Consider the following 24,638-nt stretch of genomic DNA (forward strand, 5'->3'; position numbering starts at 1 on the left):
CTGCCTTCATATTAACAGGAAGAGGAAGGCTTCTTCTAAGAGAGTAGAACAGCTTGGGATGGAAATCTAAACCCCCCTGCTTGCACCCTGCACACACACACACAGACCAAGGCTAATCTCCACTGCTCCAGAACCTGTTTCAAACCCAGAGCAACAAAACAATATAGATCAAATGTGAAGTCAAGCATTAAATGGCAACAACTGATTGCAGTTTACAGTTATAAAAAGAATTGTTTCAAGAAACTCCAAAAGAACAAGCAGCACATCATGCTCACAGCAGTGAATCTACACAGAGGAACCTGTTAAGTTAAAAATGAGGAACATGTGCACTGGAAGAGGCTTTCTTCAGAGCAAGAGTTTCAGTGAGGCCTTCTCAAACATATGAAAGAACTCCCCTAAACACACTGAAGGCCTAACAGCCCTGCACAGCCAAACCCTGAGGGCAATGAGCCAGCCCCAGAGGTCAGTGGTTCCAGTTCACCAGCTGCTCACCTGGGCAAATCCCTAATGGTTCCATTTCCTCACCAGTTAAACGGATGCAGTTTTAGTGGTTTTGAATGCAAGAAGTCAGAAGAAGTCTCATGACACAACTCCAGCCCCTTTCCTCACAGCAAAGCACCGTCCGGCACATCGCTCAGAGCACTGCGTCGCGCCTGCCTGGGGATACCCACACAATTTATAGCTGTGGCATAAAGGAGAAAATACAAAAGCAACCTGAAAAGGGGAAAATAACAACAAAAAAAGGGGGGGAAAAAAGGGAGACTGCTGCTTGTGCTAAAAGAAACAAATACAATAAAAGGCAGCCTGCACCAAAGGCCCGTAAAGGCGCACAGCAAAGCACTGGCAGAGGGTTAACTGCTGTCTGGGAGGATGGTGGGGCTGAGCAAGCAACAGGCTGACCCAAGGAGCCGAGGCTATCAAGGCCAGAGAGCTCAGGCTGCCAGCTGTGTTTTGAACCATATGGCTCGCTGTGTTTTCACACAACACTCCTCTTCCCTCTGCAGCCGTCTGCTCCGTTTTGGCAAGAACTTGAGATGCCAAGGTTGTACAGCACCGTCTGGAGCTGCCAAGCACCACACAGACATCAGTTTAGGAAAAGAGAAGAAAAAGGAAGGGCGAACGAGGAAAGGCCAAGCAACGAAAACAAACCCCTTGCTTGCTGGGTTCCATTGCTGTCAACTAGACCAACGGTTATTTTTATTCTGGAGAGTCCATCCATGTACTTAAGTTTTCACTTGTTTTATTTACAGGCTCCTAGTGCTGTCACACATCAAAACAAGCTGGCAGCAATCCATAAGAAGTACCCATTAGCGACAGAGCTACGGCTCAGATCCACGCTCCCTTCTGGATGCAAAAATCTTCTGCCATCTCAAAATCAGAGGAATCTTCAAACACCCACAAACACTCACTGTAAGGCACTGCCACCTCAAGCTGCACACAAAGTCATCTTCCCAAAGGTGAAACACCTCAGGTGTTAGCAGCTTTCTCCTGCGCCTGCTCACCTGGATGCCAGCTCAGGTACCCTTATGGTCAGAAGGAAATAACCAGTAATCATGGGTGGTGACACCTCAAGCATCATGTAACCTGTATTTTTCAACATAAGAAGATGCAAGGGAGCAGGCCAACAGTTCATCAGAAGACTGCAGGAGATCTAATTGAGAGATCTCTGATAGTCCTCATGAGGACAAGGAGAGGTCAAACCATGGGACCGAGTGTGAACTGAACCGTGAACTCTGGATCTGTGGGTTTGTGAGCAACTGGAACTTGCACACACAACTTCCCCAGTGGGTACAGGAATTAACGACTCAGCTGCACGTCATTAATATGTGGGTTTGTGAGTATGAGACAGAGAAACAAGCTGGCAACAAACGGGACAACCTGGATCTCCTCCACAAGCCTCTTCCATCACATCTCACGCTTACCACTCGCTGCACTACCTCAACAAAAGAAAACCCTGTAAGAAATCCTTCACCAGCTGAGGAAGCCCGAGAGACTCACACACATGAGAGGGAGAAGCAGGCTGTCAGCCAGGCACTGTGGGGAGCGGTGCACTGAGGGTGGCATCGTCCACAGGCATCCCTGCAGCTTAGTGCTGATGGCAGCCAAGTGAGGGGCCGGGCATCCTGACCCATGTTTCCCAGGTATTGTGGCCACAAAGTTTTCCACTAAAATTAAATGCACATTAAGGATGGGAAGAGAGAAGCAAGAGATGAAGAAAAAGGCTGTTCCTGAGCCCTGCAGCACCACTGCGCCCACACGTGGCATGACTCCACCTTTGACTAATGGCAGGTACACAGCCACACCTCTCTCCAAAGATAAGCAGCATTGTTTCCCACACCACAGTAACAGGTAAAGTCTCCTTACCCACAGGGCTCAGAGCATGCTTGAGCTCCAGAGTAAAAGCCGTGAGCGGCACCTCTTCGGACACTGGCATGATTGCTACAGTGGAGAGGTTGCTAGCAGGATTTCCAGCATCCCACTTGCTATTGGAGCTGTGTAATCCAAGAGGATGACCTGTTTGAAAAGAAAACAAACCACAGTGTCACCAGCCAGCCCAGAAAGGTAGGTGTTGTTCTGTTGTTTTCAACTGTCAGGCTGCCAGGAACGGATCGCGGATCTGCTCAGCCCGAGATGATGAACACGGCATCCTCAGTCTCACATAATAGGGAAGGGCTCCCACATATTTCATTTGTAAGGGAATGAAGATCAATTCTTCATCATTTTCAGCTGCTGACACAGGACGTGTGGGTAAAAGTCAGGCAATGTTAAAAATATCTGGATGCCACAGGCAGGTTAAATACAACAGGCATTTACCTGACCTGGTAAGAAAAAGATAGAAAGGCACTTGGAATCCCTTTGAACAGCTCCAAATTTGGGACAGACACTGATTTAGTCCACAGGGGGAATCAGCTTAAATAAAACCCTCAAATAAAACCTGTTGTCAGTATCAAAATATTCCATAAATAAATATTCACTTGTTACAGCATTTCTGGTCAAGGAATCAAATACCCATTTTTCAACAAAGTTCCTCTAGGGAATGTGTATCTCCAACTATCTCCACTTCTCTCCAAGATGAGAAAACTTGGAGCTCTCCAGATAGGAGACTCCAGCTTAGGAGTCTGAAAATCAAATACAGAACCCCTGAAGGAGCTGCAAAGTACCTGTGGAAGTACACAAACAGGAGGGGAAACAACTTGTTAAAAGATTAGACAATGGCAAGAGAAGGCGGAATGGGTTAAAGCTAAAGGAAGGAAGGTTTAGATTAGATATTAGGGGGAAGTTCTTTACAGAGGGAGTGGTGAGGGGCTGGAATGGGCTGCCCAGAGAGGGGGTGGGTGGCTGGAGACGTTCAAGGCCAGATTGGATGGGGCCCTGGGCAACCTTGTGTAGCTCCAGGCCTGGAGGTTGGTGGCCCTGCCTGTGGCAGGGGGTTGGAGCTCTGTGATCCCTGGGAGGATCCCTTCCAACCCAGACCATTCTATGATTCTATGATTGCACATCACACCATTCCCACACTCCTTTTGCTCCATCAAAAAAACAGAATAAACTGTACACACACATATATCATAAAATCACCACTGACAATAGCTAAAATATTTAGTGACAAATTCTCTTTTCAAGTATGTGCTTTCTCTTTCCAGAGTTAACTATGGAAATCTAGCTCCAAGGAAGCACCAGCATCAATGGGAGTGGTTCAGGAATGAGTCTTACCTCCCTGCTGAAGGCTGACAAGAATCTTCTTCCCCAGCAAGTGAATAAGTCTAGTCACAACCTAGCAATGGGAGAGAAAGGGAAAGAAAAAGAAGAGAAACAAACAGTCAGGCAGAGTGTACTAAAAATAATGCATCTAAATGGATACTTTCAAACTTTAGTTAGACATTATCTCCAGTTGAACCACACAGACACAGTTTTATAGCCACAGCTCCTCTCCTGGTAACGTCCAGCGATGGATCATTTGCCTTCATCTCTTTTACCTTATTTTACCAAAACCAAACCAAAGCCCCCAAAGGCAGCATTCAACTTGCTTTGGGAGCAAAAGGGGAAAAGAAATCCAATTATTTTGGGAAACACATCAAATTGCATTTGCAGCTCTTTCCTCCCTGCAGTGCCCTTGCACCTCTAAGTCAGTTTCCCCATCACGTGGACGTTGCACATCTCCACCTCCCATGGGCACTAAAGGCTCAAAAAGGCTGGAGTCTGTACCCACACAGATCCCCCCATCACCCCGCTCCCACCTGCCCCTCATGAATGACTCAGTTTGCAGGAACTGCAACTTGAAGACACAAAAGGGAGAAATACACACACGAAACACCTGTGGAATCACAACAACCTGTCTAAGAAACTGCTTTCCCCCTCAAATCATGATCACCTGGTACCTTTGAAGGGACAGGTACTTTTCAACAGGATTTACATGGTGATAAACTGATATTCAAAGAGCCAAGTGTATCTGAACAGGGACAGGCTCCCTCACCAGCAGCTCCCCACAAGTGCTGCAGCAGAAGACTAATGATGGCAGCACCAAGGAGCAATAGACTTGGAAACCGCATCACTCCTGACAAGCCATGTGTGAATGAGGACCAGAGGGAAAAGAGAGACTTAAATGCAGGAAGAATTAATAGAGGGATCAGGAGATGCTCTCCCCAAGACAAAGACGATGAGGTCCAAATAACACTAATCTTCAGGAAGACATAAACCCCCCCCGAACCACAACAAGAGCCCTCTGAACTCGCAAGGAGCTAACCAAGCAGCAGCAGCAGCTGCCTGGGGTTTGGGGACAGGCCGACACACTGTTCCTGTACGAACAGGCATCTTTCAAATAAAAGACCAGGTAAGCATCAATACAGGTCAGCATGTCCATCAGGATCACACCCTGCCTTTAAAAAAATAAAGCACATCACTGAGACCCCAAATCTCTGTAGCTGTGAGAAGCACCAAGATTTTGAAAGCACCTGGAGAAGGAAGGGAGAAGAGCAAAGAGGCAGCCCCCAACACAGCACCACTGCCAGCACGGCAAGGAGGAAGAGCTAAAGGAGTAAGCTACAAAGAGTAAGAGCTACTCAAAGTCATGTCCGTAATTCCCATCCCGGGGCCATAACTGTGCGTTCCTAAAGATGCCACATCAACCACCTCCCCAGTGACCCAACTTCTTCCCTTTCTCTTCTTTGCACGACCAAGTTGTCTGTCCCCTCTTACGCCTCATGACCGCTGCTGGTAACAAGTGATGGCAGAACTATGGGAGGTCCCAACACATCCCAAAGGGGATCTGAACCACTTCCCTTTGCCCAAAACACAAGAAGAGCTGATTGATGATCACCTGAGCCAGCTCGTTACCACTGTAATAACGCCCAGATTGGCGGTTCTTGGATTCAATTAACAGTGACAGTTGTAGCTACACAAAATTGCCCCAACTACAGGGAGCAGGGAGGGGAAGAGGGAATTCTTCCTAAAAACTGCGAGGCGGATCACCCTTCCTAGAGGAGATAACCCTCCACGCATGGGCGCTCCTTCCTCCCAGCTCACACGCGCTCACCTGACAAGCCATATCCGCACCCAGACGTTACTCTGGAAGCAGCTTTGGAAGGTGTGAACATTTTACACTTCTGAACCACTTTAAACGTCAGAATTTTAATTGCTTACTAAAATCATCTCTGTATTTATAACTTCTCCTGCTTTACAGCCAGCCAAGGAGAGCTCCAGCTAAGTTAAAGAAAACGCCCAAGGTTAATGACTGAACTAAGAATAGAGCCGATTGGTCTCATTTTCCAGTTGGCTGCTCCTATTACCAGGAAATATTATTTGTCTTGTTTGCTAGAGCAAACCTTACAGCTTTGGTATGTATAGATAGGGAGAAATTATTTCCCTGGTGACTTTGTAAGACAAGCAAATTGCCAACCACAACGGGATGAGTCACTCTGCCGCAGTCATGGCAACGTTGAAGGAACATCAATTTGGGATCGGAGCTAAGAACCAGCCTGAAATTTCCTTGGAGTTTGAGATTACAGAGCCTAGGTTTTCTTTCACAGAAAGGCAATATGTTCCTTTTAAAGAGAGCTGTCCATCCAGCCAAGGGAGAAGTCAATATAAAATCACATATCTTCATCGACAGCAGACCTGAGCTTCAATGACTGACCGACCCCTGGTAGCACGCAGAGCACCCTGTGCAGCTCTCACCAGATTCAGTACAACAGTGAGAGTTAAAATACATCTCACTCTTCAGGTTCCAGGCAGTGAGGGTGACACGGCATGAGAAGGAGCAACACCACCCAAGAGAGCACGATGAGGTAACCCAGGACTTGGGGAGGCATGGCTGGTGTAGCTTTGGGAGAGCTGGAGAAGGCAGGAAGCAGAAATTAGCTGGAGAAGGCAGGAAGCAGAAGTTAGCCCTTGAGCTGGGAGGTCAGGGACAGGGACTGCAGGGAAACAGGAGTTCCTCCAAGCATGCCTGAAAGAGCTCGGCAGGAGAAGCGCAGAGCGCAGGGCACCAGCCAGCAGGTAGCTCGGCGCAGGCGTCTGGGTGGCGATCCAGTGGTGGCTCCTTCCCAGCCCGTAAGAGAAGCTCTGGGACCTGACAGAAAGGGCTGGGGCAGGGGGAAGGCAGAGCTCCAGCAGTGCTGCTGACTCTGGAGGTGCCGCACAGTCTCCAGCACTGTCCCCAGGACTGGCGGGGAGCTGGTTTTCCCAACCACAGGCAAAACTTCTACACCCCCTGTCCCCATGCAACTGCCCACCTTTCCCAGGGACGGTGCCAGAGGAGCACAGAGCGCTTCCCAGACATCTATACATGCAAAATCGTCTTCTTTCCAGTGTCACCATCACACAGGGCTACAGAGACTTCACAGCGCAGTCGGCAGCATCTGGTGTGCTCATCCCCACAGCACAGCCTGGTTTTTACAGGCTCCTGTAGCACCCATCCACCCAGCCCTGCAAACACCCCCCGCTCCCCAGCGAGGCACAGCCCCATCTGCTGGCACTGCCGCCAGCACTTTGGATCGAGGGTTTGGAGAAGAATCCACACTGGAAAAAAAGGCAGCCAGTTGGAGCCCAGACTTCTCCAAGAGCACTGGGAGGTTTCTAAATTAGGTGAGGATCATTAATTGCCTGCGAAGCAAATGCAAACTTTTTGACCCCTTGTCCTAGGGATGGAGTTTGCTCTGTGAGAAAGCTGAATTTCTCATTCTCACGGTCAGACACTGAGCGAACAGTGAGCCCACCCTGCCCAGTTAATCCCAGTTAATCACTTTAAGCAGTAACAAGAAGCAGAGACATTGATTAGGCGCCTCTGTTGTAAGGCCAGAACAGAGCCACAGTGTTGAAGCTGTGGGTCAAACGTGTGCCTGTGAGAAGGACCCTTCCCTCCCCACTGCTCCCACCTCCAGCTGTGATGGGACTCAGGAAGGTCACAGCGACTTCAGTGCATGTCTACAGGGTCTGCAGTGCAGAGCCTGCCTGGTCTTAAAGACAACTGGGTCAATGCTCCAAACAACCCCAAAGCAAAGTTCCCTCTCTGAGCTTAAGCAAAAGGCTTTTCAGGCCACAAGGAAGAAAACCGATCTTACAGGGCTAAAATACTGACTATCTCAAAAGCTTCCTGAGATTCCAAGAGTGTCATTCTCCAAAGACACCAAAACCTCTCCTGCACTTGCAGACCTGGAGTCGTGAAACATGTCCCTGAGCAGGACACTGAGCTTGAGACTTGGGTTCCTAGCACCCGAGTCTTCCACCTCCCCACTGTTTCAGATGAACTCACCAGAACACTTCTGTGCAGGGCAGAGGGGATAAAAAGCATTTCTCTTTCTCAAACAGTGTTCAAGAGCACAGTTCCACCCCGCTGACCCAGGCACCGCTCCCTACCTCCTCTGCCAAGAAACCTCCTGGTGTTCTTGGAGAAGTCTGGGCTCCAACTCGCTGCGGAACCGTTGCCGTCCCCTGAAAGACACACTCCACCTCTCTTAGCAGCCTCTGATCCCCCTGTGCCGTCGTACCGAACCCGAATGTCTGTGTCTGCATCTGCTCCAGAGCAGGCTCTAGAAAACCATTAATTCCCCCCCTTAACTAATGTTAAATTACTCACCAGACCTGCAGGCTCTGCACTGTGGAGGGCCTAAACCTGCTGCTTGAGGGGACTGGATTTGCCTACTTTGCATCCGTTTGACATGGATGGGGGAGTCGAGTGTGTCCTCAGCAAATCTGCAGATGACACTAAAATCTGCCAGAGGGTAGGCAGGCTTTACAGAGGGACCTGGACAGGCTGGATCCACGGTCTGAAGCCAATGGCACGAGGTTCAACACGGCCAAGTGCCAAGTCCTGCTCCTGGATCACAACAGCCCCATGCAAAGCTCTGTGCTTGGAGAAGAGTGGCTCGAGAGCTGTCTGGAGGAGAGGGACCTAAACAGACCAACAGCTGTTGGTCTGAACGTGAGCCAGCAGTGTGGCCAAGTGGCCAAGAAGGCCAACGGCATCCTGGCCTGCATCAGGACCAGTGTGGCCAGCATGAGTGGGGAAGTAATCCTTCCCCTGTACTCGGCACTGGTGAGGCTGCATCTCAAGTACTGGGTTCAGATTTGGGCCCCTCACTACAAGGACATCGAGATGCTTGAGTGTGTCCAGAGAAGGGCTACAAAGCTGGTGAAGGGCTTGGAAGACAAATCTTATGAGGAGCAGCATAGGGAGCTGGGGGTGTTTAGTCTAGAGAACAGGAGACCGAGAGGAGACCTCATCGCTCTCCACAACTACCCAAAAGGTGGTTGCAGTGAGGTGGGGGTTGGTCTCTTCCTCCCCCTGGTAGTTAGTGACAGAACAAGGGGAAACACTCTGAAGCTGTTGTCAGGGGAAGTTTAAGTTGGATATTAGGAAAAATTTCTATACTGAAAGGGTTGTCAGATACTGGCACAGGCTGCCCAGGGAGGTGGCTGAGTTACTATCTCTGGAGTGATTTAAAAGAAGGGTAGATGTTGTACTTGGTGACATGGTCTAGTAGAGCTGGATAGATGTTGGACTCTATGATCTTGAAGTCTTTTCCAACCAAACCCATTCTGATTCTATGATTCCAGTTTCAAAACTGACACCCTCAGCAATGGGACAGGCAGGATGACAGCTCAGCATCACCTCCTGGTGATGGTGCAAACATGGAGCCGACTACTCCAGCTCGGTGCTGCCCACAGCTACTGCAATTCCCAGGCTGAGGGGCCACAGTCACTCCACAGTGTTGTATTTCCTATAATCCTTCTAAATGCTTCAGCCTATTACCCACATCGAGCTAATCTTCCAAGGCTGGGCTCTACTTAAACACTTTGTTCTTATTCAACTGTGAAACCAAAGAGCTGTGTTACCAAAAGCCCTTTTGAAAGTGCTTTTCATGAGAATTCCATTAGGAAACACTTTCCTAGGGACACTGATTTCATTCTGTGGCCAGTACAGAGTGCCCAGCAAACCAACCGTCTGCAAACAGGTACCAAAGGTGCCAAACAGCATCTTCCCACCTTAGGTAACTTTCAACAAAGCTGATTTAGAGAAATCATAACAATTAGAAAACCTAGAAGAGCCACCTCTCCTTTCCACAGTGCCAAATCCAGCTTAAACAACACAATGCACCACAAATTCACCATAACAACTGACTGCTGCAAAAGGTACCACGAAGTAAAGGTCCACCTTTATCAGGAGAAACATAACAACAAACAAGGATGACTTGAGGGCTGGAGCCCCTCTCCTACAAAGACAGGCTGAGAGAGTTGAGCTGGTTCAGCTTGGAGAAGAGAAGGCTCCGGGGAGACCTCCAAGCCCCTTCCAGTCCTTGAAGGACCTACAGGAAAGCTGGGCAGGGCTGTTTGTGAGGGCAGGGAGCGATGGGACGAGGGGTGATGGGTTAAACTAGAGCAGGGCAGAGACATTAGATGAGAGCTGAGGAAGAAGTTCCTCCCTCTGAGGGTGGTGAGACACTGGCCCAGGTTACCCAGAAAGGTGTTGGAGGCCCCATCCCTGGAGACATTCCAGGTCAGGGTGGATGAAGCTCTGAGCACCCTGCTCTAGTGAAAGATGTCCCTGGGGTGACACATGAAAGGGCTTTATGCCACACAGGCACCCAAGTGAGCATGGAAAACGGGGCTGCCAAGGGGCTTCTGTTCCACAAAGTAAACGCAGTCGGGGTAACACAGAGCTCACAGCCCGTTCACCTGCTCAGTCCCAGAGCAGCCTGTTCCTTCTTGTGCAGCTCCTTCCTCCGATTACTCTGTCGTAAAGGGTTGGGGTTTTTTTTTCTGAGGGACGAGGGAGGAGGAGAGGCAAATTAGATCATCAACTTGAATAAAACCACAGTGTTACTGAAGCTTTACAGGGCCCTGGACCAGATGAAACACTCTGCTTGTCACAGGATCGGGGAGCTTAGCAAGGGGGCTCCAATTCAAACTTCCAATGGCTTGAGAACCGCTGTGACAAAGCAAAGCCGAAATGCTCACGCGTGACAATCTCCAGCTCCCTCTCCAATGCCACAAAGGTGTACAGAAGAACTGAGGCTTTATTCTGGGGCTCTTTGAGCTCCGAGGGCTTGTGATCCACCACGTCTTGCAGAAGAATGGCAGGCTCACATCACTGCTATGACTAAGCACTCGCTCCTGCATGCCTCGTGTCGGGCAGCTACAGCCAGCGAGCACGCTTCCATTGAGCATTTGTCTTCTCTCTCTTTCACATCCACTTCTACAGTCAAGGAAAACTTATTTTAATGGCCCACAAGAACAGAGACAGAAAAATCCAGAAGCGTGGCCTCTCCTGACCTATTCCCCAGCGTCACATCAAGCTTAAACAAAGAGACGCGCAGCCCACACAGCGCCCGCGGGGAGCGTGTGGAAAGGAGGGCATGGTCCTGAACTCCCTTGGTGAGGCAGCTTACTCCAGGGAAGGCTCAGATCTGCTTCAGAAAGGCTTTGGTTAAAACATGCCTGTGAAGGCAGCAGGACTCACTGCTCAAGACAGATGATCAGCTCCAAATGTGTTCCAGGCCCAAGGGCCTGAACTGAAAGATGCCTGGTTGTTTCTACCAGGCATTCCTAGCTGCCCCTCACCTCCCCACAGCTCCTGAGCACCTTCTCGGTGCAGTTTCCATCAGCTACAGCACGTCTGCATTTCAAGTCAGAATTACAGAAACAACCTCAGCTCAGCAGAGGCAAAGCTAATCTAAGGAACGAGATCCAAGTTACACACTGACATTAGAAAGAGCTCTGTAATCTGTTCACAGATCCTGCGCTCCCGCTTTGAAACCGCTCTGCGGTGCCAAAAATCGTGCGCTGAGTCTCTGTCCTACTTTTCAGGACTGAAGGCAGAGATGAAAATAGAAAGAATCAATTCCCTTCCACTCCTGCAATGCTGAAAAGCTTCAAGCGGCACCAGAAGCAAGCGCAGAGGCTGTCGGAGAAGCAAATGCTCTCGCTGGCTGAGCACCCCCAGAGCTCTGCTGGGGGCTCTGGGCCTCAGGCAGGAGGCTGGAGGAAACAAAGGAGAAGTTTTGTACTGCGGTTTTCCACCTTCAGCTGGGATGTCAGGGATGTCACACGCAGAGTGATGTAGACTGGGATGTTGGGGTGCTCGCCTGAGAAGCTAGATTTGACTTCTGCAGAGTGAGCAGGATCTAGAAGTCAACACCCATCACTCCCGGGCACAGACTCGAAGATTTTGGCTGTTACTTACAACTCCACACTCACCTCCCTGCTTCAGCCCTCACAATACCAGCGGCCCCAGTGGGTCACACCAAAGCTCCCAGCAGACCCTGCCCCAAACAGGACCAAGGCAGATAGATGCCCCAGGGAGAAGACAAACTAGAGCAAGCATATGGTGCTTCCCCAGGCATCAGCTGTGCTGTTTTTCCAGACTGCACATCACAGCTCCAGGAACCCAAATTACCGTACAGGCTAACGGGCACGAATTCCCTCACTCTACATCATTCCCATCAGCAAGCACTGTCCCCTTTACAGCAGCCTTACCCCTCAGGTAATATTTTCTTATAATGCATTCCAGAATTGGATCCCTTTCTGGATCATCTGCAAACACATCATGGGTGATGACGAGCACGCGGGATGAAGTCCCTCCATTGACTCCCAGAATTAAAGGGTTCTCCGTGCTCAAGGGTAACTACTGGAAAGGGCAATTCAGGCTCAGGAACTGCCTGGTTCTTGGCCCATCTCTCTGCTCAGCACTAAGCACCACCTCAGACATGATTTTTAAGAGGTTACAGAAACAGGTAACCATCTTTTAGCCTTTGCAGGAGCAGAACCAGCTTTTTCTTAATATCCAAGCGCTGCAATTTCTGTACACTCCCATTTGCTCTGCCACAGTGTGGAGAACAGCTTGTGCCCACCTCTGAAAGCCACCAGCATGCTCTGCCTTAGCCCCTCAGGCTCTTTGCCTGTACAGGTCAGTATGTCTGGACACCAGCTAGCAACCATTTTATCCTCTGGGCTCTCTTCAGCTGCTCTGTCTCCTCCTTCAAACATGCTGCCACAGGCTCATACTGAAGTGTTTCCAACCTCCAAGGAACACAAGGATCTCTCTGCTCTGTCACCCATTCTGTTAACACCACTTTTGGTTTTCACATGACACTGTTCAGGCACAGTCACCTCTTGATCCCCTAACACCTGGATCCTTCTCCTAAGAAACACCTACCCAGGCCCTTTTCTCTGGATGCAATTTATTAGTTTCCAGCTCAAAATCTTCTCTCCAGATTACTACTTCAACTTCAAGGTCATCTCTGGGCCTTCTGCCTGACTTCAAACTTTCTAGCCTATTGTTTCCCTCCACCACTTAAATTCCCTCCCACTTTTATCCTTCCTCTCTTATCTGATGGACCTAACAGGCTAAAAGAGAAGATACAGAACTTTGAGATCATATAAAAATATTTTATCTTAGGTCATTAAGACACTCAGAAGACGATTGGCCATGGCCCCAGCAAGGACCTGTGACATCACCCCACCACAACCAATGGCATCCCCCTGCCACGCCCGGTGACATCACAGGCCTTGGTGGTTCAGGTGGGCGCACAGCATCTCCCAGTCAGTTGGTGCCTTCACTCGAGCCGAGCGGTTGTGCGAGGCTTGGAGTGCGGAGCCAGCCCTTGGGTAGTGCCGGGCTTGTGCCCTGGGAACTGGTGGCGGCAGCCGCCAGCGCCCATCCACACACACACCACAGGTTTGTCCCCGGCCCTGCCTGCTTCAGGCAGCCGGGGCTCCCAGGACGCGTTCTCGTGCAGCAGAGGTGAGCTCTGGGGGGAACTGGGAACCCTGGGCACCTGGGCAGCTTTCCTTCTGCAGGGACCTGGGCTTCTCTTCCAGCCCTCCCTGGGCCAGGCAGTGACCGTGGCGCCTCTTCCTCTTGCAGCGAGACACTCGCCGCTGCAGCCTCGGAGAGGAGGGCTCCAGTATCCCCAGCAGGTCTCCCCAGCCCACCCCGGCGCGTGCTGAGCATGGCCACGGACGCAGAGTACCGCTGCGCAATATGCCTGGACGCCTGGGACAACGTGGCGTGCGCCGTGCCGTGCCTCCACCGCTTCTGCTTCACCTGCATCCAGCAGTGGACAAACATCAAGGCCGAGTGCCCCCTCTGCAAGAGGCCTGTGACGGCCATCCGGCACTCGCTGCGGGGGGACCACTTCCAAGAGGTCCTTCCTGCTGCCCCAGAGGAGCCAGAGGAACCCAGTGAGGAGCCGCTACGCGACTGGAGTCTGGAGATGGTGGGCAACTTTTACCCCTCAGACTGGGCGCACATCTTCCTGACCTACCCACACCTCCGCGAGCGCCTGCGGCCCTGGCTACAGCAGGAGCTGGGGCGCCTCTTTCGGGAAGACCCTTCGCAGGCGCTCATGCTGGAGCACATGGTCCTGTGCACCCTGCCTGTCTTTGGGCTGAATCCAGACAGCCTGGCCCAGACGCTGCAGCCCTACCTCCAGAGCCGCGCCAGGCCATTCGTGCGCGACCTGATCGATGTCGCCGTCCAGCGGTGCGACAGGGAAGCAGGGTACCTCCAGCTCCGGGGCAGCCGGGCGGATGGCAGCTCCCAGCAGCCCGAGTACTCTGCGTCCTTCCAGTCGCGCGGGGAGCGCAGCCCTGTGCGCAGCAGGACCTGGGTGGCCATCCAGGAGACGCGGGAGGGCGACTTCGTGGCCAGAACCACCACCACTGGCACTTACGTCAGCGGCGAGGACTGGGTGGTGACCAACACCAGCTGGGTTGGGCCCCGGGACAGGCGGGAGCTGGAGATCGAGGCCAGGATTAGACAGGCTGTCCTCCAAAGGAGCCGGGAGCTCGGCCTCGAGGCCAGCACCAGCCAGGCTGCCCTCCAAGGGAGCCAGGAGCTCAGCCCCGAGGCCAGCACCATCTGGTCTGTCCTGCAAGGCAGCCGGGAGCTCAGCCCTGTGGGCAGCACCAGCCAGGCTGCCCTCCAAGGGAGCCGGGAGCTCAGCCCCGTGCCCAGCACCAGCCAGGCTGCCCTCCAAGGGAGCCGGGAGCTCAGCCCCATGGCCAGCACCAGCCAGGCTGTCTCCCGAGGTGGGACTCTGGTGCCCACACCAGACCTTCCCAGCAGGGCGGTCGCAGAGGGTGCCCACCAACTCCCGGGCACACCGAGCGCTGCTTTTCATGGGGGTCCTGGCTGCTCCCTCTCCATCCCCACTCCCAGCCCAGGGGAGCAAGACCGGGACATGGAGCTGCGGGAGGCTGCGGCTGGCGCCCCTGCCCCCAGCCAGGGCCAGAGCCGCTATCACCTGAGGCCCCGGCGCCCTCGCAAGAGGAAGACTGGCAGCTCCACGGACTCTGCTCCACCCACCAAGAAGCCACCCCGACGGTGATGCTGGAAGGCGGCCGTGGCAGCTGGTGAAAGGCACGCTGGGACAACAGCAGGGCTGGGTACCAAGCCCCATGGGGACCTGCTCAGTGCTGAAGATCCTTCCTCTCCCCAAAAATAAAGATCTGAAAATGATAGAGCCTGAGTAGTTTTAGCATATTAGCAGTGTGGAGTGGAATCTCCTGCTCTGGAGATTCAAGACTCGTCTGGATGCCAACCTGTGCGAGCTGTCTCAGGGTACCTGCTTTGGCAGGTGTTTGGACTCAATCTCAGGAGGTCCCTTCCAACTCCTACAACTCTGTGAACCTGTGATTTGTGCAACTGGTAAATGTTGCACAACATAATCCACTACACAACCACACTGCACAACTCATCCACTACAAAGCAAAAACATCATTTTAAATTCTACCTGGCTCCTTTCCCCCCTTCCTGATCCATCAAGCCAGAGAGCAATGTTAAAAGGGCAACTCGGGTGGGATGCCCAGCACGTGACTTCGTACCCACAGGAGTTACACACTGCTGCTCATACATCTGCGTGGGAAATCTGTTCCGTTAACTGGAGAACAGGAGGACTATCCAAGAGAGCCCCCAGAGAGAATGGGAATGCCTTAACAACCCACAACAGAAGTCCTGAAACACTTAAAAATAATGTTACAGGGAATTCAAAGGATTCTTTTTCATTGACATAACTTCCAACCGCACATGGCAATGAATAAATTCTCCTGGTAGTAATACAGACAACCCCCCTATGGTTACTGTAACATGAGAAAGCAGGAATACAAGCTCTGTATCATACAGCTACAGGTGAATCATTGAAAATGTTATGGGCTCTAGGAAAGCAAAAAATAGGAGTATTTTAATTTAGTTTATTACTTTTGCAGGGTTTTTTTTTTAAGAAATCTGGTAAAGTAAGCACATGTCTTAAAGACAGCAAAAAAAAAAAAATCAGAAATAACAGCATTAAAGAATTGCCTGTAAGGGTAGCCCAATGATTTAGTGCTTAGTGTAATGTCCCTGATACACTTAGGGACAGAAGAATTAAATTTCAAGTCCCTCAGTCTCCTGATTTGCAGGAGGGAGATATAATGTCAAATGAATTAAAGAAAATGGACGAATTGACAGATTCAGAGGGAGCAATCAGAGTCTTTGTGCAACAGACAGACCTGGCAGTTGCAGAATGAGGAATGACAGTCTAAGATACAAGGAAGAGGAATCGGGCCCTCCAACTAAAGGTACATACAACCACGCACTGACTTCGAGTCCCTGTGAGCCAGACTATGCAAGAGAACACTTCAACGGTGATTTCAGAAGTCAAACTTCCAATTACCATCAGTAGCACCCAGTGATTTCCACTTGGCTAACTATGCAAGCCCTGCATTCAGCACGAGGTTCTTCCAGACACACAAACCATCCCTGCCATGAAACACACGGAAGCTGAGCAGAAGATAAAGCAAGAGAAGCTGGGGAAAGCCGGGTAGGGATCAGATCAGGCAGAGAGAGAGGGAAATGCTTTCTCAGTACACATCAGTCACACAACACCCCTGAGGATGTGGTGCTAACAGAGAGGTTCAGCTCCTCAGACATCTTTGAGACAGATGGAAAATGCTTTTCATTTTCTTACCTGGGGGAATTTGCGTTTGATGGATGTCAGTGCTCCCTCTGGGACTTTGGCGATTTCCGAGTCTCTGACCGCATGTACCGTTGTGGCTCTAGGCTGATGGGTTAACGCCTCTACCTGAAACAAAGCACAGCCAAAACCTTACAGGTAACTCACACCACACTGTAAGAAATCCAACCTCAGATGAAGGAAGAGATTCCCAAGAACCAGACTCACACACACTCCAAACAGGACACAGAGGGACCTTATGAAGGACCATTCATCTCCAACCCATCTCAGCATCCGTGTAATCCAGATCCCCCAGGCACACACTGTTGAACAGCCATGGCAGAACTACAACCCATAGCACCAGGCCAGCACTATCATGAAGGAAAGCTTTGGTTTCCATGCTCCTTAACTCTGATAAAGCCATCGAAGAGAAAGAGAACCCCCACCTCTCTGTTGCCCTTCCTTCTCCCCAGCGCCACCCTGAAATACTTCTCTCTACTTTCAGAAGCCAAATAGCAGCAACCATGAAATAATCAAAGCTTCCTAAAGGTTAAAGACAGGCATGAGGAGTGAATCAGCACGTTTGGGCCTGAAACGAGCTCTGCCTTTCCAGCTGTTTATTGCTTTTTATCCTGCACGTGTATTCCCCTGCCACATAGACAGGGAGCATGTGGCAATACACAACCACAACAGCCCAAACAGCCCCCAGAACCACTTATTTTACCAAGAGTGGCGATTTATTACCATGCAACAAAAGCTCTGTGAGACACACTCCTTTATGGAGAGAACCTGACACAGTATTAACACAGCCAGGTTCCAGACACCAGCTCTGCAGAACTCCACCGCTCCCCAAACCCCGACGGCACCATCTGTGGCACCTGGCCCCGGCACTCGGAATGCAGAAAGCCAATTCCCTGGTGAAATATCTTCACACGCTTAATGAGGTGGCCTGCGAGGCAAGACGGCCTGTGAGGCGACATGGCCTGCGAGGCAAGACGGCCTGTGAGGCGACATGGCCTGCGAGGCAAGACGGCCTGTGAGGCGACATGGCCTGCGAGGCAAGACGGCCTGTGAGGCGACATGGCCTGCGAGGCAAGACGGCCTGTGAGGCGACATGGCGTCACTCAGGGCTCAGGCACGAGCTACAGCTTTTAATTGCCTAGAAAGAAACAGCCTGGCGCTCAGTTCTGCAAGTTTTAGCAGCAGGCAATGTTTACTGGGCTTAAAACCCAGAGAGCAGGCACTTTGGGGATGAAAGCAAAGCTTGTCCCTGCAGTGGCTGGCTGCTGAGGTTAAAACACGCCAATCCCAACCTGTGGGCACTTGGAATAAACCAAACCTGAATCTTACACTAAGTTTTCCCAAGTAGAAAGAGAATGAGAAAATATATCAGCTTATAATTGGTGTGCCCTGGGGTTGGGAGGTTTGATGGGGGGTTTGTTTGGTTGGATTGGTTGGGGTTTTTCCAGAATTAGCTCCAAAGCTTATGTTTCCAGCAAATCCCGCCGCAAGCAGTGCTTTTACCGCAGACACAGGCAGCTCGTGTTGGCACATACAGTGTCCTGCCTAGAGCCCAGCTACCCTCTCCTGCCAGGAGGAAATTAAACATGGGACTCCAAGTCCACACTCACAACAAGAAGTCTTGGATGACTACCTGTGCACAGAGCAGACAACGCAGATGGGCAGCACACCTAGATCTCAAAAGCTTGTGGCTAGTCCAGAAAGCTGAGGTCAGCCTGCTCATACCTCGAGCTGGTACTGAAGAGTTTTGGAGAGGGTTGAATCTAGTAGGGACTCACTGTCTGGAGGTATGTGGGTGTCAACACCACATTATCACAGAATCACAAGGTTGGAAAAGGCCTTTAAGATCATCAAGTCCAACCCATATCCCTGAGCACCTCATCTACCTGTCTGGTAAACATACCCAGGGGCAGGGACCCAACCCCCTCCCTGGGCAGCCTGTGCCACAGCCCCACAACTCTGCCAGGGAAGAACTTTTCCCTCACATCTGAGCTGACCCTGCCCTGGGGCAGCTTGAGCCCATTGCCCCTTGTCCCATCCCCTGTCCCCTGGCTGAAGAGACCATCGCCCACCTCTCTGCACCCTCCTGGCAGAGCAGTGGAGGTGGGGAGAAGGTCTCCCCTCAGCCTCCTCTTCTCCAGGCTGAACACCCCCAGCTCCCTTAGCCGCTCCTCAGAGGATTTGCCCTCCAGCCCCAGATTTTATTAAGTCAAATTTCTTTTTTCACCTTTTGTGAAGATTAAAACCCCATTCTAATACAGAGTCATGGTTCTCCCCTGGAAATTGTACTTCTCTTTGCATTTATTCTTAACAGACCATTGGAGATGCGATCTATTCAGAGGGCTTTTCCTTTCTGCTTAGAAAAAAAACCAAGTTTCATGCCAAATGAGTACTTAAAATCATTTCACTTGTAAGCCACATGCAGATCCTCAGGTTCCTCTGCCCCAGGAGCCTTCTGAACAAGTCTGCTGCTTTTCTCCTGCTTTAGGAGTTGTACATGACTTCAGAACTCTAGCCTCAACTTTGATACAAATCAAACCCCTGCGATCCAGAGACCAACCCTGCCAAACTATTTCTTTGGTTTAAGCCTCAAATTGAATATTTTGATATCCCCCCTCCAGCCACAGTAGCCAAACGACACTATGACACCTCCACTGCTACATCACCAACCAACTGTTTCAGAACTAATAGTATCTTCCAAATCTCATCCAACCCAGCCTGGGGGGAAGCATACAGATATATGTGTGCATATATTTGCATATCTGCAGGCATGTGTGTATACGTATTGCCCAAGTCTCTCTGAGCTCCCAGACTACCAGAATCACCCTCCCAGAGCTGGGCGAAGCAATGACACGGATGCTCCTCACCACTCTCACTGAGGAGCTCAGTGTATCAATGTAGCGTGTTACATACCCTGTGGTTCTTTACCAGGGTGGTGGTGCCTCCTGCACTTGCAGTTCTGTTGTTCTAAGCATCAACAAAAAAAAACCAACCTACTATAAATAGAGCTCACTCTCTTTACTCATTCTGACAGCTAGGTTTCTCTTGTCTTCTCCTAGCTCAGTATTAAATAGTGACAAAACCACGTACGATGCATCCATCACGTACAACACACACAATTCACAACCTCAGCTTCCAGAGCCCTTTACAAAGAGAGAGTGTTACTGGAAATCTTTCAAAAGGAGGGGGAAACCAATTTATATTCCCGTAACCTCTTTTGACTTCATCTCCAACGATCCTTGCTGACAGCTCCTCTTACAGCTTTCCAAACTGCACAGTTGGGAAGTGAAACCCAGCAAGTGGTGTCTTCTGCAAGTCAGTCTAGTTACTCCAAATTCCTTTTTGAGTGGAGTCAAATCGCTTTAAATACATGCTTAACTTTAAGCGTGCACATAGCCCCCAGCAACAGCACAGCTGTTCTCACACTTAGCCCTAAGCATCTCTGAGGCTTCATGGAGGGCCACAAAGATGATTAGAGGGCTGAAGCACCTCCCCTACAAAGAGAGGCTGAGGGAGCTGGGCTTGTTCAAGCCTGGAGAAGAGAAGGCTGCGGGGGGACCTCATTGCAGCCTTCCAGTCCCTGAAGGGAAGAGAGGAACAGGAGGGGAATCAGCTTGTTCAAAGGGTAGACAAAGGCAGGACAAGGGGGATGGGTTAAAGCTAAAGGAAGGAAGGGTTAGATTAGATATTAGGGGGAAGTTTTTTACAGAGAGAGTGGTCAGGGGCTGGAACAGGCTGCCCAGAGAGGGGGTAGATGCCCCATCCCTGGGGGTGTTCAAGGCCAGGTTGGATGGGGCCCTGGGCAACCTTGTGTAGCTCCAGGCCTGGAGGTTGGTGTCCCTGCCTGTGGCAGGGGGTTGGAGCTCTGTGATCCTTGGGGTCCCTTCCAACCCAGACCAGTCTGTGATTCTATGATTCTATGGAGGCCTTGACCCAAACCGGGGCTGGTTCGTGTCAGCTGACCTGCCAGCCCAATGAAACCTCGATCACTTCTCCACGCAGACACAGTAACAGGTTGTTGGGTGATGTTTCTGGTAGCCAGCACACAGTACAATGCAAATAACATTAAAATACTTTCTTCTGTAGATTGTCACGCTTCAGAGCGAGAGCCCACAGGTCTGGAATGAGTGACACAAGCCAACAGGACTGTGTCTAGTCACAGGTCCATCCTCCCCAACCTTCAACCCCTGCGGCACAGAGACCCCTGTGGCTCTTCCCACTCATCCCCCTCCCACCCATTTCACCAGACACCACTTTCAGTTTGGCATCGTTAGGGCTAGTGTTCCATCTGAGCAGCTCTCATTCTCTCATCCAGCCTATTTCTTTCTTTCATGTCAATCCTTTTGTTTCTACCAGCCCAGAAAAGCTCCATACCAAGGGTACCCTGCGCTGCAGCCCCCAGACACGATACAGCAATGGGGAGCAGCAGGCATGGAACTGACAGCACCAGTTCCGAGGAGAGCTTGGGCAGCAGGCTAGGACTCAGAGGGTTATTAAATAACGTAGCTTAAACTCTTCATCTTCCAAATCTTCAGTCATGAAAGCCACACCCACGGCCAATCAGCCTGGGACTTGTAGGCTTTGTGTTTTCATGTTCACACAAGGTGCTTTGGTGCCACAGCCTCGCACCCACACACAACAGCACGTGCCAGGAGGTCAGGACACATCCAGCCCTGCCTCGGGGAAAGCAGCATCACATCACGCCTGACACAACAACGTGAGAACTCTGGTAACAGGGGAAAAAGAGTAAAAAGGGATTTTCTTCTCCTCAACATGGGCACAGTGTAGAGAACACAGCCCGTCCCAGCAGCGGCCCAGCAGTTCAGGCCCAGCACGCCTGCAGTGCCAATGCCCTCTGCAAAAACCACCTCCCTGCTCCCTCCACACACATCACCCCCCCCCGCCCCCGAAACCAACAGCCCGCCCGAGGGTGCTGGGGAGGAATGCTGCAGGCAGCGGGAAGCACAAGGGGCAGGGATGAGATACCCTGTGCAGGGACGGGTGCTGTGCCCGTGCAAGCAGCAGCAATGCCAACACTGACATCTGCTGATAGCTTAGGAGGCTCAGGGAGAGGGAGATGCCCAGGTACCAGGGAGCACACCCACTGGAACAGCACAGGCACGAGCCACACACGAGGATGTGCACAGCAGTGTTGCTTCTAGATAGGAGAGGGGATGCTGCTGCTGCTGCAGCAGCTGACAGCAGCAATGTAACACAATCAATGTGACACAAAGGGCCATCAAATATTACATGGAACAATTTTCTCTCTGGTGTGAGCAAGCTGCTCTCAGACCCTTCTTCAGCTTATCAGCACTGGGAGCAGAAAACAGAGCATGATAATCTCGAAGGTGTTTCCTTCAGCCATCAGCTGGGAAGAAACTGAAACACTCACTTGTTTGTATTGGAAAAGGACAAAGGAGGAGACGCTGTTGGAAGCAATGAATGAGTGGGAAGAGCAACCAGACAAGCTGCAAATCGATGCTATTTGCGGGAGCGGAGCCAGCGGATGAACGCAGTACACCATGTTCTCTTGAAAGTTGTTCTACCAACCACCTTCTGCAACATTCCCTGTGCCAAGGTAACCTCGTGACTGAGGACATCCAGCACTTCTGCTGTACAGAAAGGATCCAAACCTCCCTCTCTCATTTCATTTTATATATATTTTAAAAAAGCCACCATGAAAGACTTGCCTGCATCACACACAGTCACACAGCTGAGCCTTCCCTTGTCTAGCACAGAAGCACACTTTGGGGATGCACAGTGCCTACAGAGAACATATGTAAAGATTAAATAAGACCAGGCTCGCTACCTGTCCTAACAAAGGCAGTGGGAATTGTGCCCAGGCTCTCCCGATGGGCATGGCCCATGGTTGGCAGCAGCACAGCCACAGCCCCGCTGCAGCACTCAGAGATGTTAAGGGGCAGCAATGGGCTCGCTGGTGGCCAGGAAGGCCCCACAAACACCCCAGGAAGGCCCCACCAGTAGCTGGGAAGGCCCTACCAGAGGCCGGGAAGGCCCTGCCAACAGCCCTGCCTGCCCGGCTGGAGTCTCACTCTGTCTGTACCTGCAGCTACAGAAAGGCTGGGAAGTCGGGTCTATCCTAAGCCACAACTACAGACAAAACAAACCCCAAACCCCACACAGAGTGATCTGTAGCACCACACACACACACAACCCAATCCAGCGAGTTCATCCGTGCTGTCTGGTGAGTATCCACACAGAGGCACGTAGCACGCTTGGACAAAATGATGCCAGAACTTCAACAGCGGAAGAAGAGGTAACAGAACATGCTCATCTGCTCCAATACTTTCCAACAATGGAGACACCTCATCGCCTTTCACTTGGCTTCACACCACAAGACCACCAAACCTGGCAGGTGGTCAGGTTAACAACATCCTTCACTGCTGGACTCTGCTTCCCACCACTCACTGGCCTCCAAGCAATTCCACGATGATGACAAGGATCGCATCACACTCCTCCCTCTTACTCAATGGCTCTTGCTTAACAGTGCTTCTCAAAAAGAAAAGCTACAATCAAGGAGAAAATAAAAATCTCTTTTGCTAACAAGGTGTGTGTGATTTGCAGAGGCTGTGGGGGGTGCAACAGCAACTCTGCCCCTTCACAAGCCTGCCCAGTTCAATGCAGGGTTTCTCCAAGTGGAAGGGAGAAAGGAGCAGAAGGGAGGGATGTGGAGGACTGTCCTGAAGGGTAATCAGAAATTCTGCCAAGGGTTAGTTGATAGCTGGACACCAGCTATCATATGACAAAGAAGTTCAGCTGGAAGCAGGAGATACAACATAGCAGCATTCCCAGGTGGCTGAACAGCATCCTGACTGGTATTAAGCAATGGTGTGACCAGTAGGACCAGGTCAGGGACCAACCCCTGTACTGGGCACTTGTGAGACTGCACCTCGAATGCTGGGTTCAGGTTTGGGCCCCTCAACACAAGAAAGACGTTGAGGTGCTGGAGTGGGTCCAGAGACAAGCAACAGAGTGGGAAGGGTCCGGAGCACGGGTCTGATGGGGAGTGGCTGGGGACACTGGGATGTTCAGCCTGGAGGAGGCTGAGGGGAAACCTGGTCACTCCCTATTACTACCTGAGAGGAGGGTGCAGTGAGGAGGGCGTCAGTCTCTTCTCCCCAGTAACTAGCAATAGAATGAGGGGAAACAGTCTCAAGTTGTGTCAGGGGAGGTTTGGTTTGGCTATCAGGAAACATTTCTTCACTAAAAGAGTGGTCAGGCCTTGGACCAGGCTGCCCATAGAGGTGGTGGGGTCACCATCCCTGGAGGGCTTCAAAACACGTTCAGTGATGGCACTCCAGGACATGGGTTAGTTGCCACAGAGGTGTTGGACTGATGGTTGGACCTGAGCATCTAAGAGGTCTTTTTTAACCTTAAAGATTCCATGACCTACGACTAAGGAACAACAGTCTGCTGCATGAAATCCCCTATCCAAAACCCAGCAGGTCACAACTTCCATCACTATCTGTCATTAAAGATGCTGATACTTCCTAAAAAGAACCTGGCTGAGGAGACAGAGCTCTCTGCAGTTTTAGCTGGGGTAGCCACACAAGTGACGTACCCACCTAATATAGCAGCAGATAATTCAATGCCAGAGCTGCCCCTGCAGCGCTCCCAGCCCGCAACGAGACAACTGAACTACAGCACAGCCATTTCCAGTGAGAAATGGGCCCTCACTTTCAGCAGCTGTGTAGAACCTGAGCCAGATAAAGATAAAAGAGAAACTGTTGTGGATAAAAGGAGAAATTGTTGTAGAGAAAAGAATCTGGGAAATGGACAGTACTGAGCAGCCCATACGGTAAGCGAAGATGCTCGTGAGAACCTGAGATTCAGGGGGCTTGATCAGTGACTTCAGCCAACAACCTGCTCAAGACAGGATGAGACACTTCCCCTGAGCCAGCAGTGGCTCCAGCAGCTCAGAAGGCCAATGGTGTCCTGGGCTCCATTAGCAGAGGGGTGGCAGCAGGGACAGGGAGGGGATTGTCCCTCTCTACTATTGCCCTTGTGAGGCCCCAGCTGGAGTCCTGTGTCCAGAGCTGGGGCCCCAGTACAAGAGAGATGTGGGACAGTTGGAGAGGGGTCAGAAGAGCCACAAAGATGATCAGAGGGCTGGAGTAGCTCCCCTACAGAGAAGGGCTGAGGGAGCTGGGCTGGTTCAGCCTGGAGAAG

At 51.1% G+C, this 24,638-nt stretch overlaps 1 protein-coding gene across 1 annotated transcript in view; it reads right to left on the reverse strand.

Annotated features, from left to right (window-relative positions):
- PNPLA7 (patatin like domain 7, lysophospholipase) overlaps nt 1–24,638 on the reverse strand; it is a gene marked incomplete at its 5' end in the record, with an annotated part of 140,736 nt that overhangs the window by 52,023 nt on the left and 64,075 nt on the right. The window contains 3 exons of the mRNA XM_084272739.1: nt 2,365–2,514; nt 3,712–3,772; nt 16,443–16,556. Of these exons, the coding sequence (XP_084128865.1) occupies nt 2,365–2,514; nt 3,712–3,772; nt 16,443–16,556 (325 nt within the window). The remainder of the gene's footprint in view (nt 1–2,364; nt 2,515–3,711; nt 3,773–16,442; nt 16,557–24,638) is intronic.

This window comes from Gallinula chloropus (genome assembly GCF_964237585.1).
Source record: "Gallinula chloropus genome assembly, chromosome: 18".
Lineage (NCBI taxonomy): Eukaryota > Metazoa > Chordata > Aves > Gruiformes > Rallidae > Gallinula > Gallinula chloropus.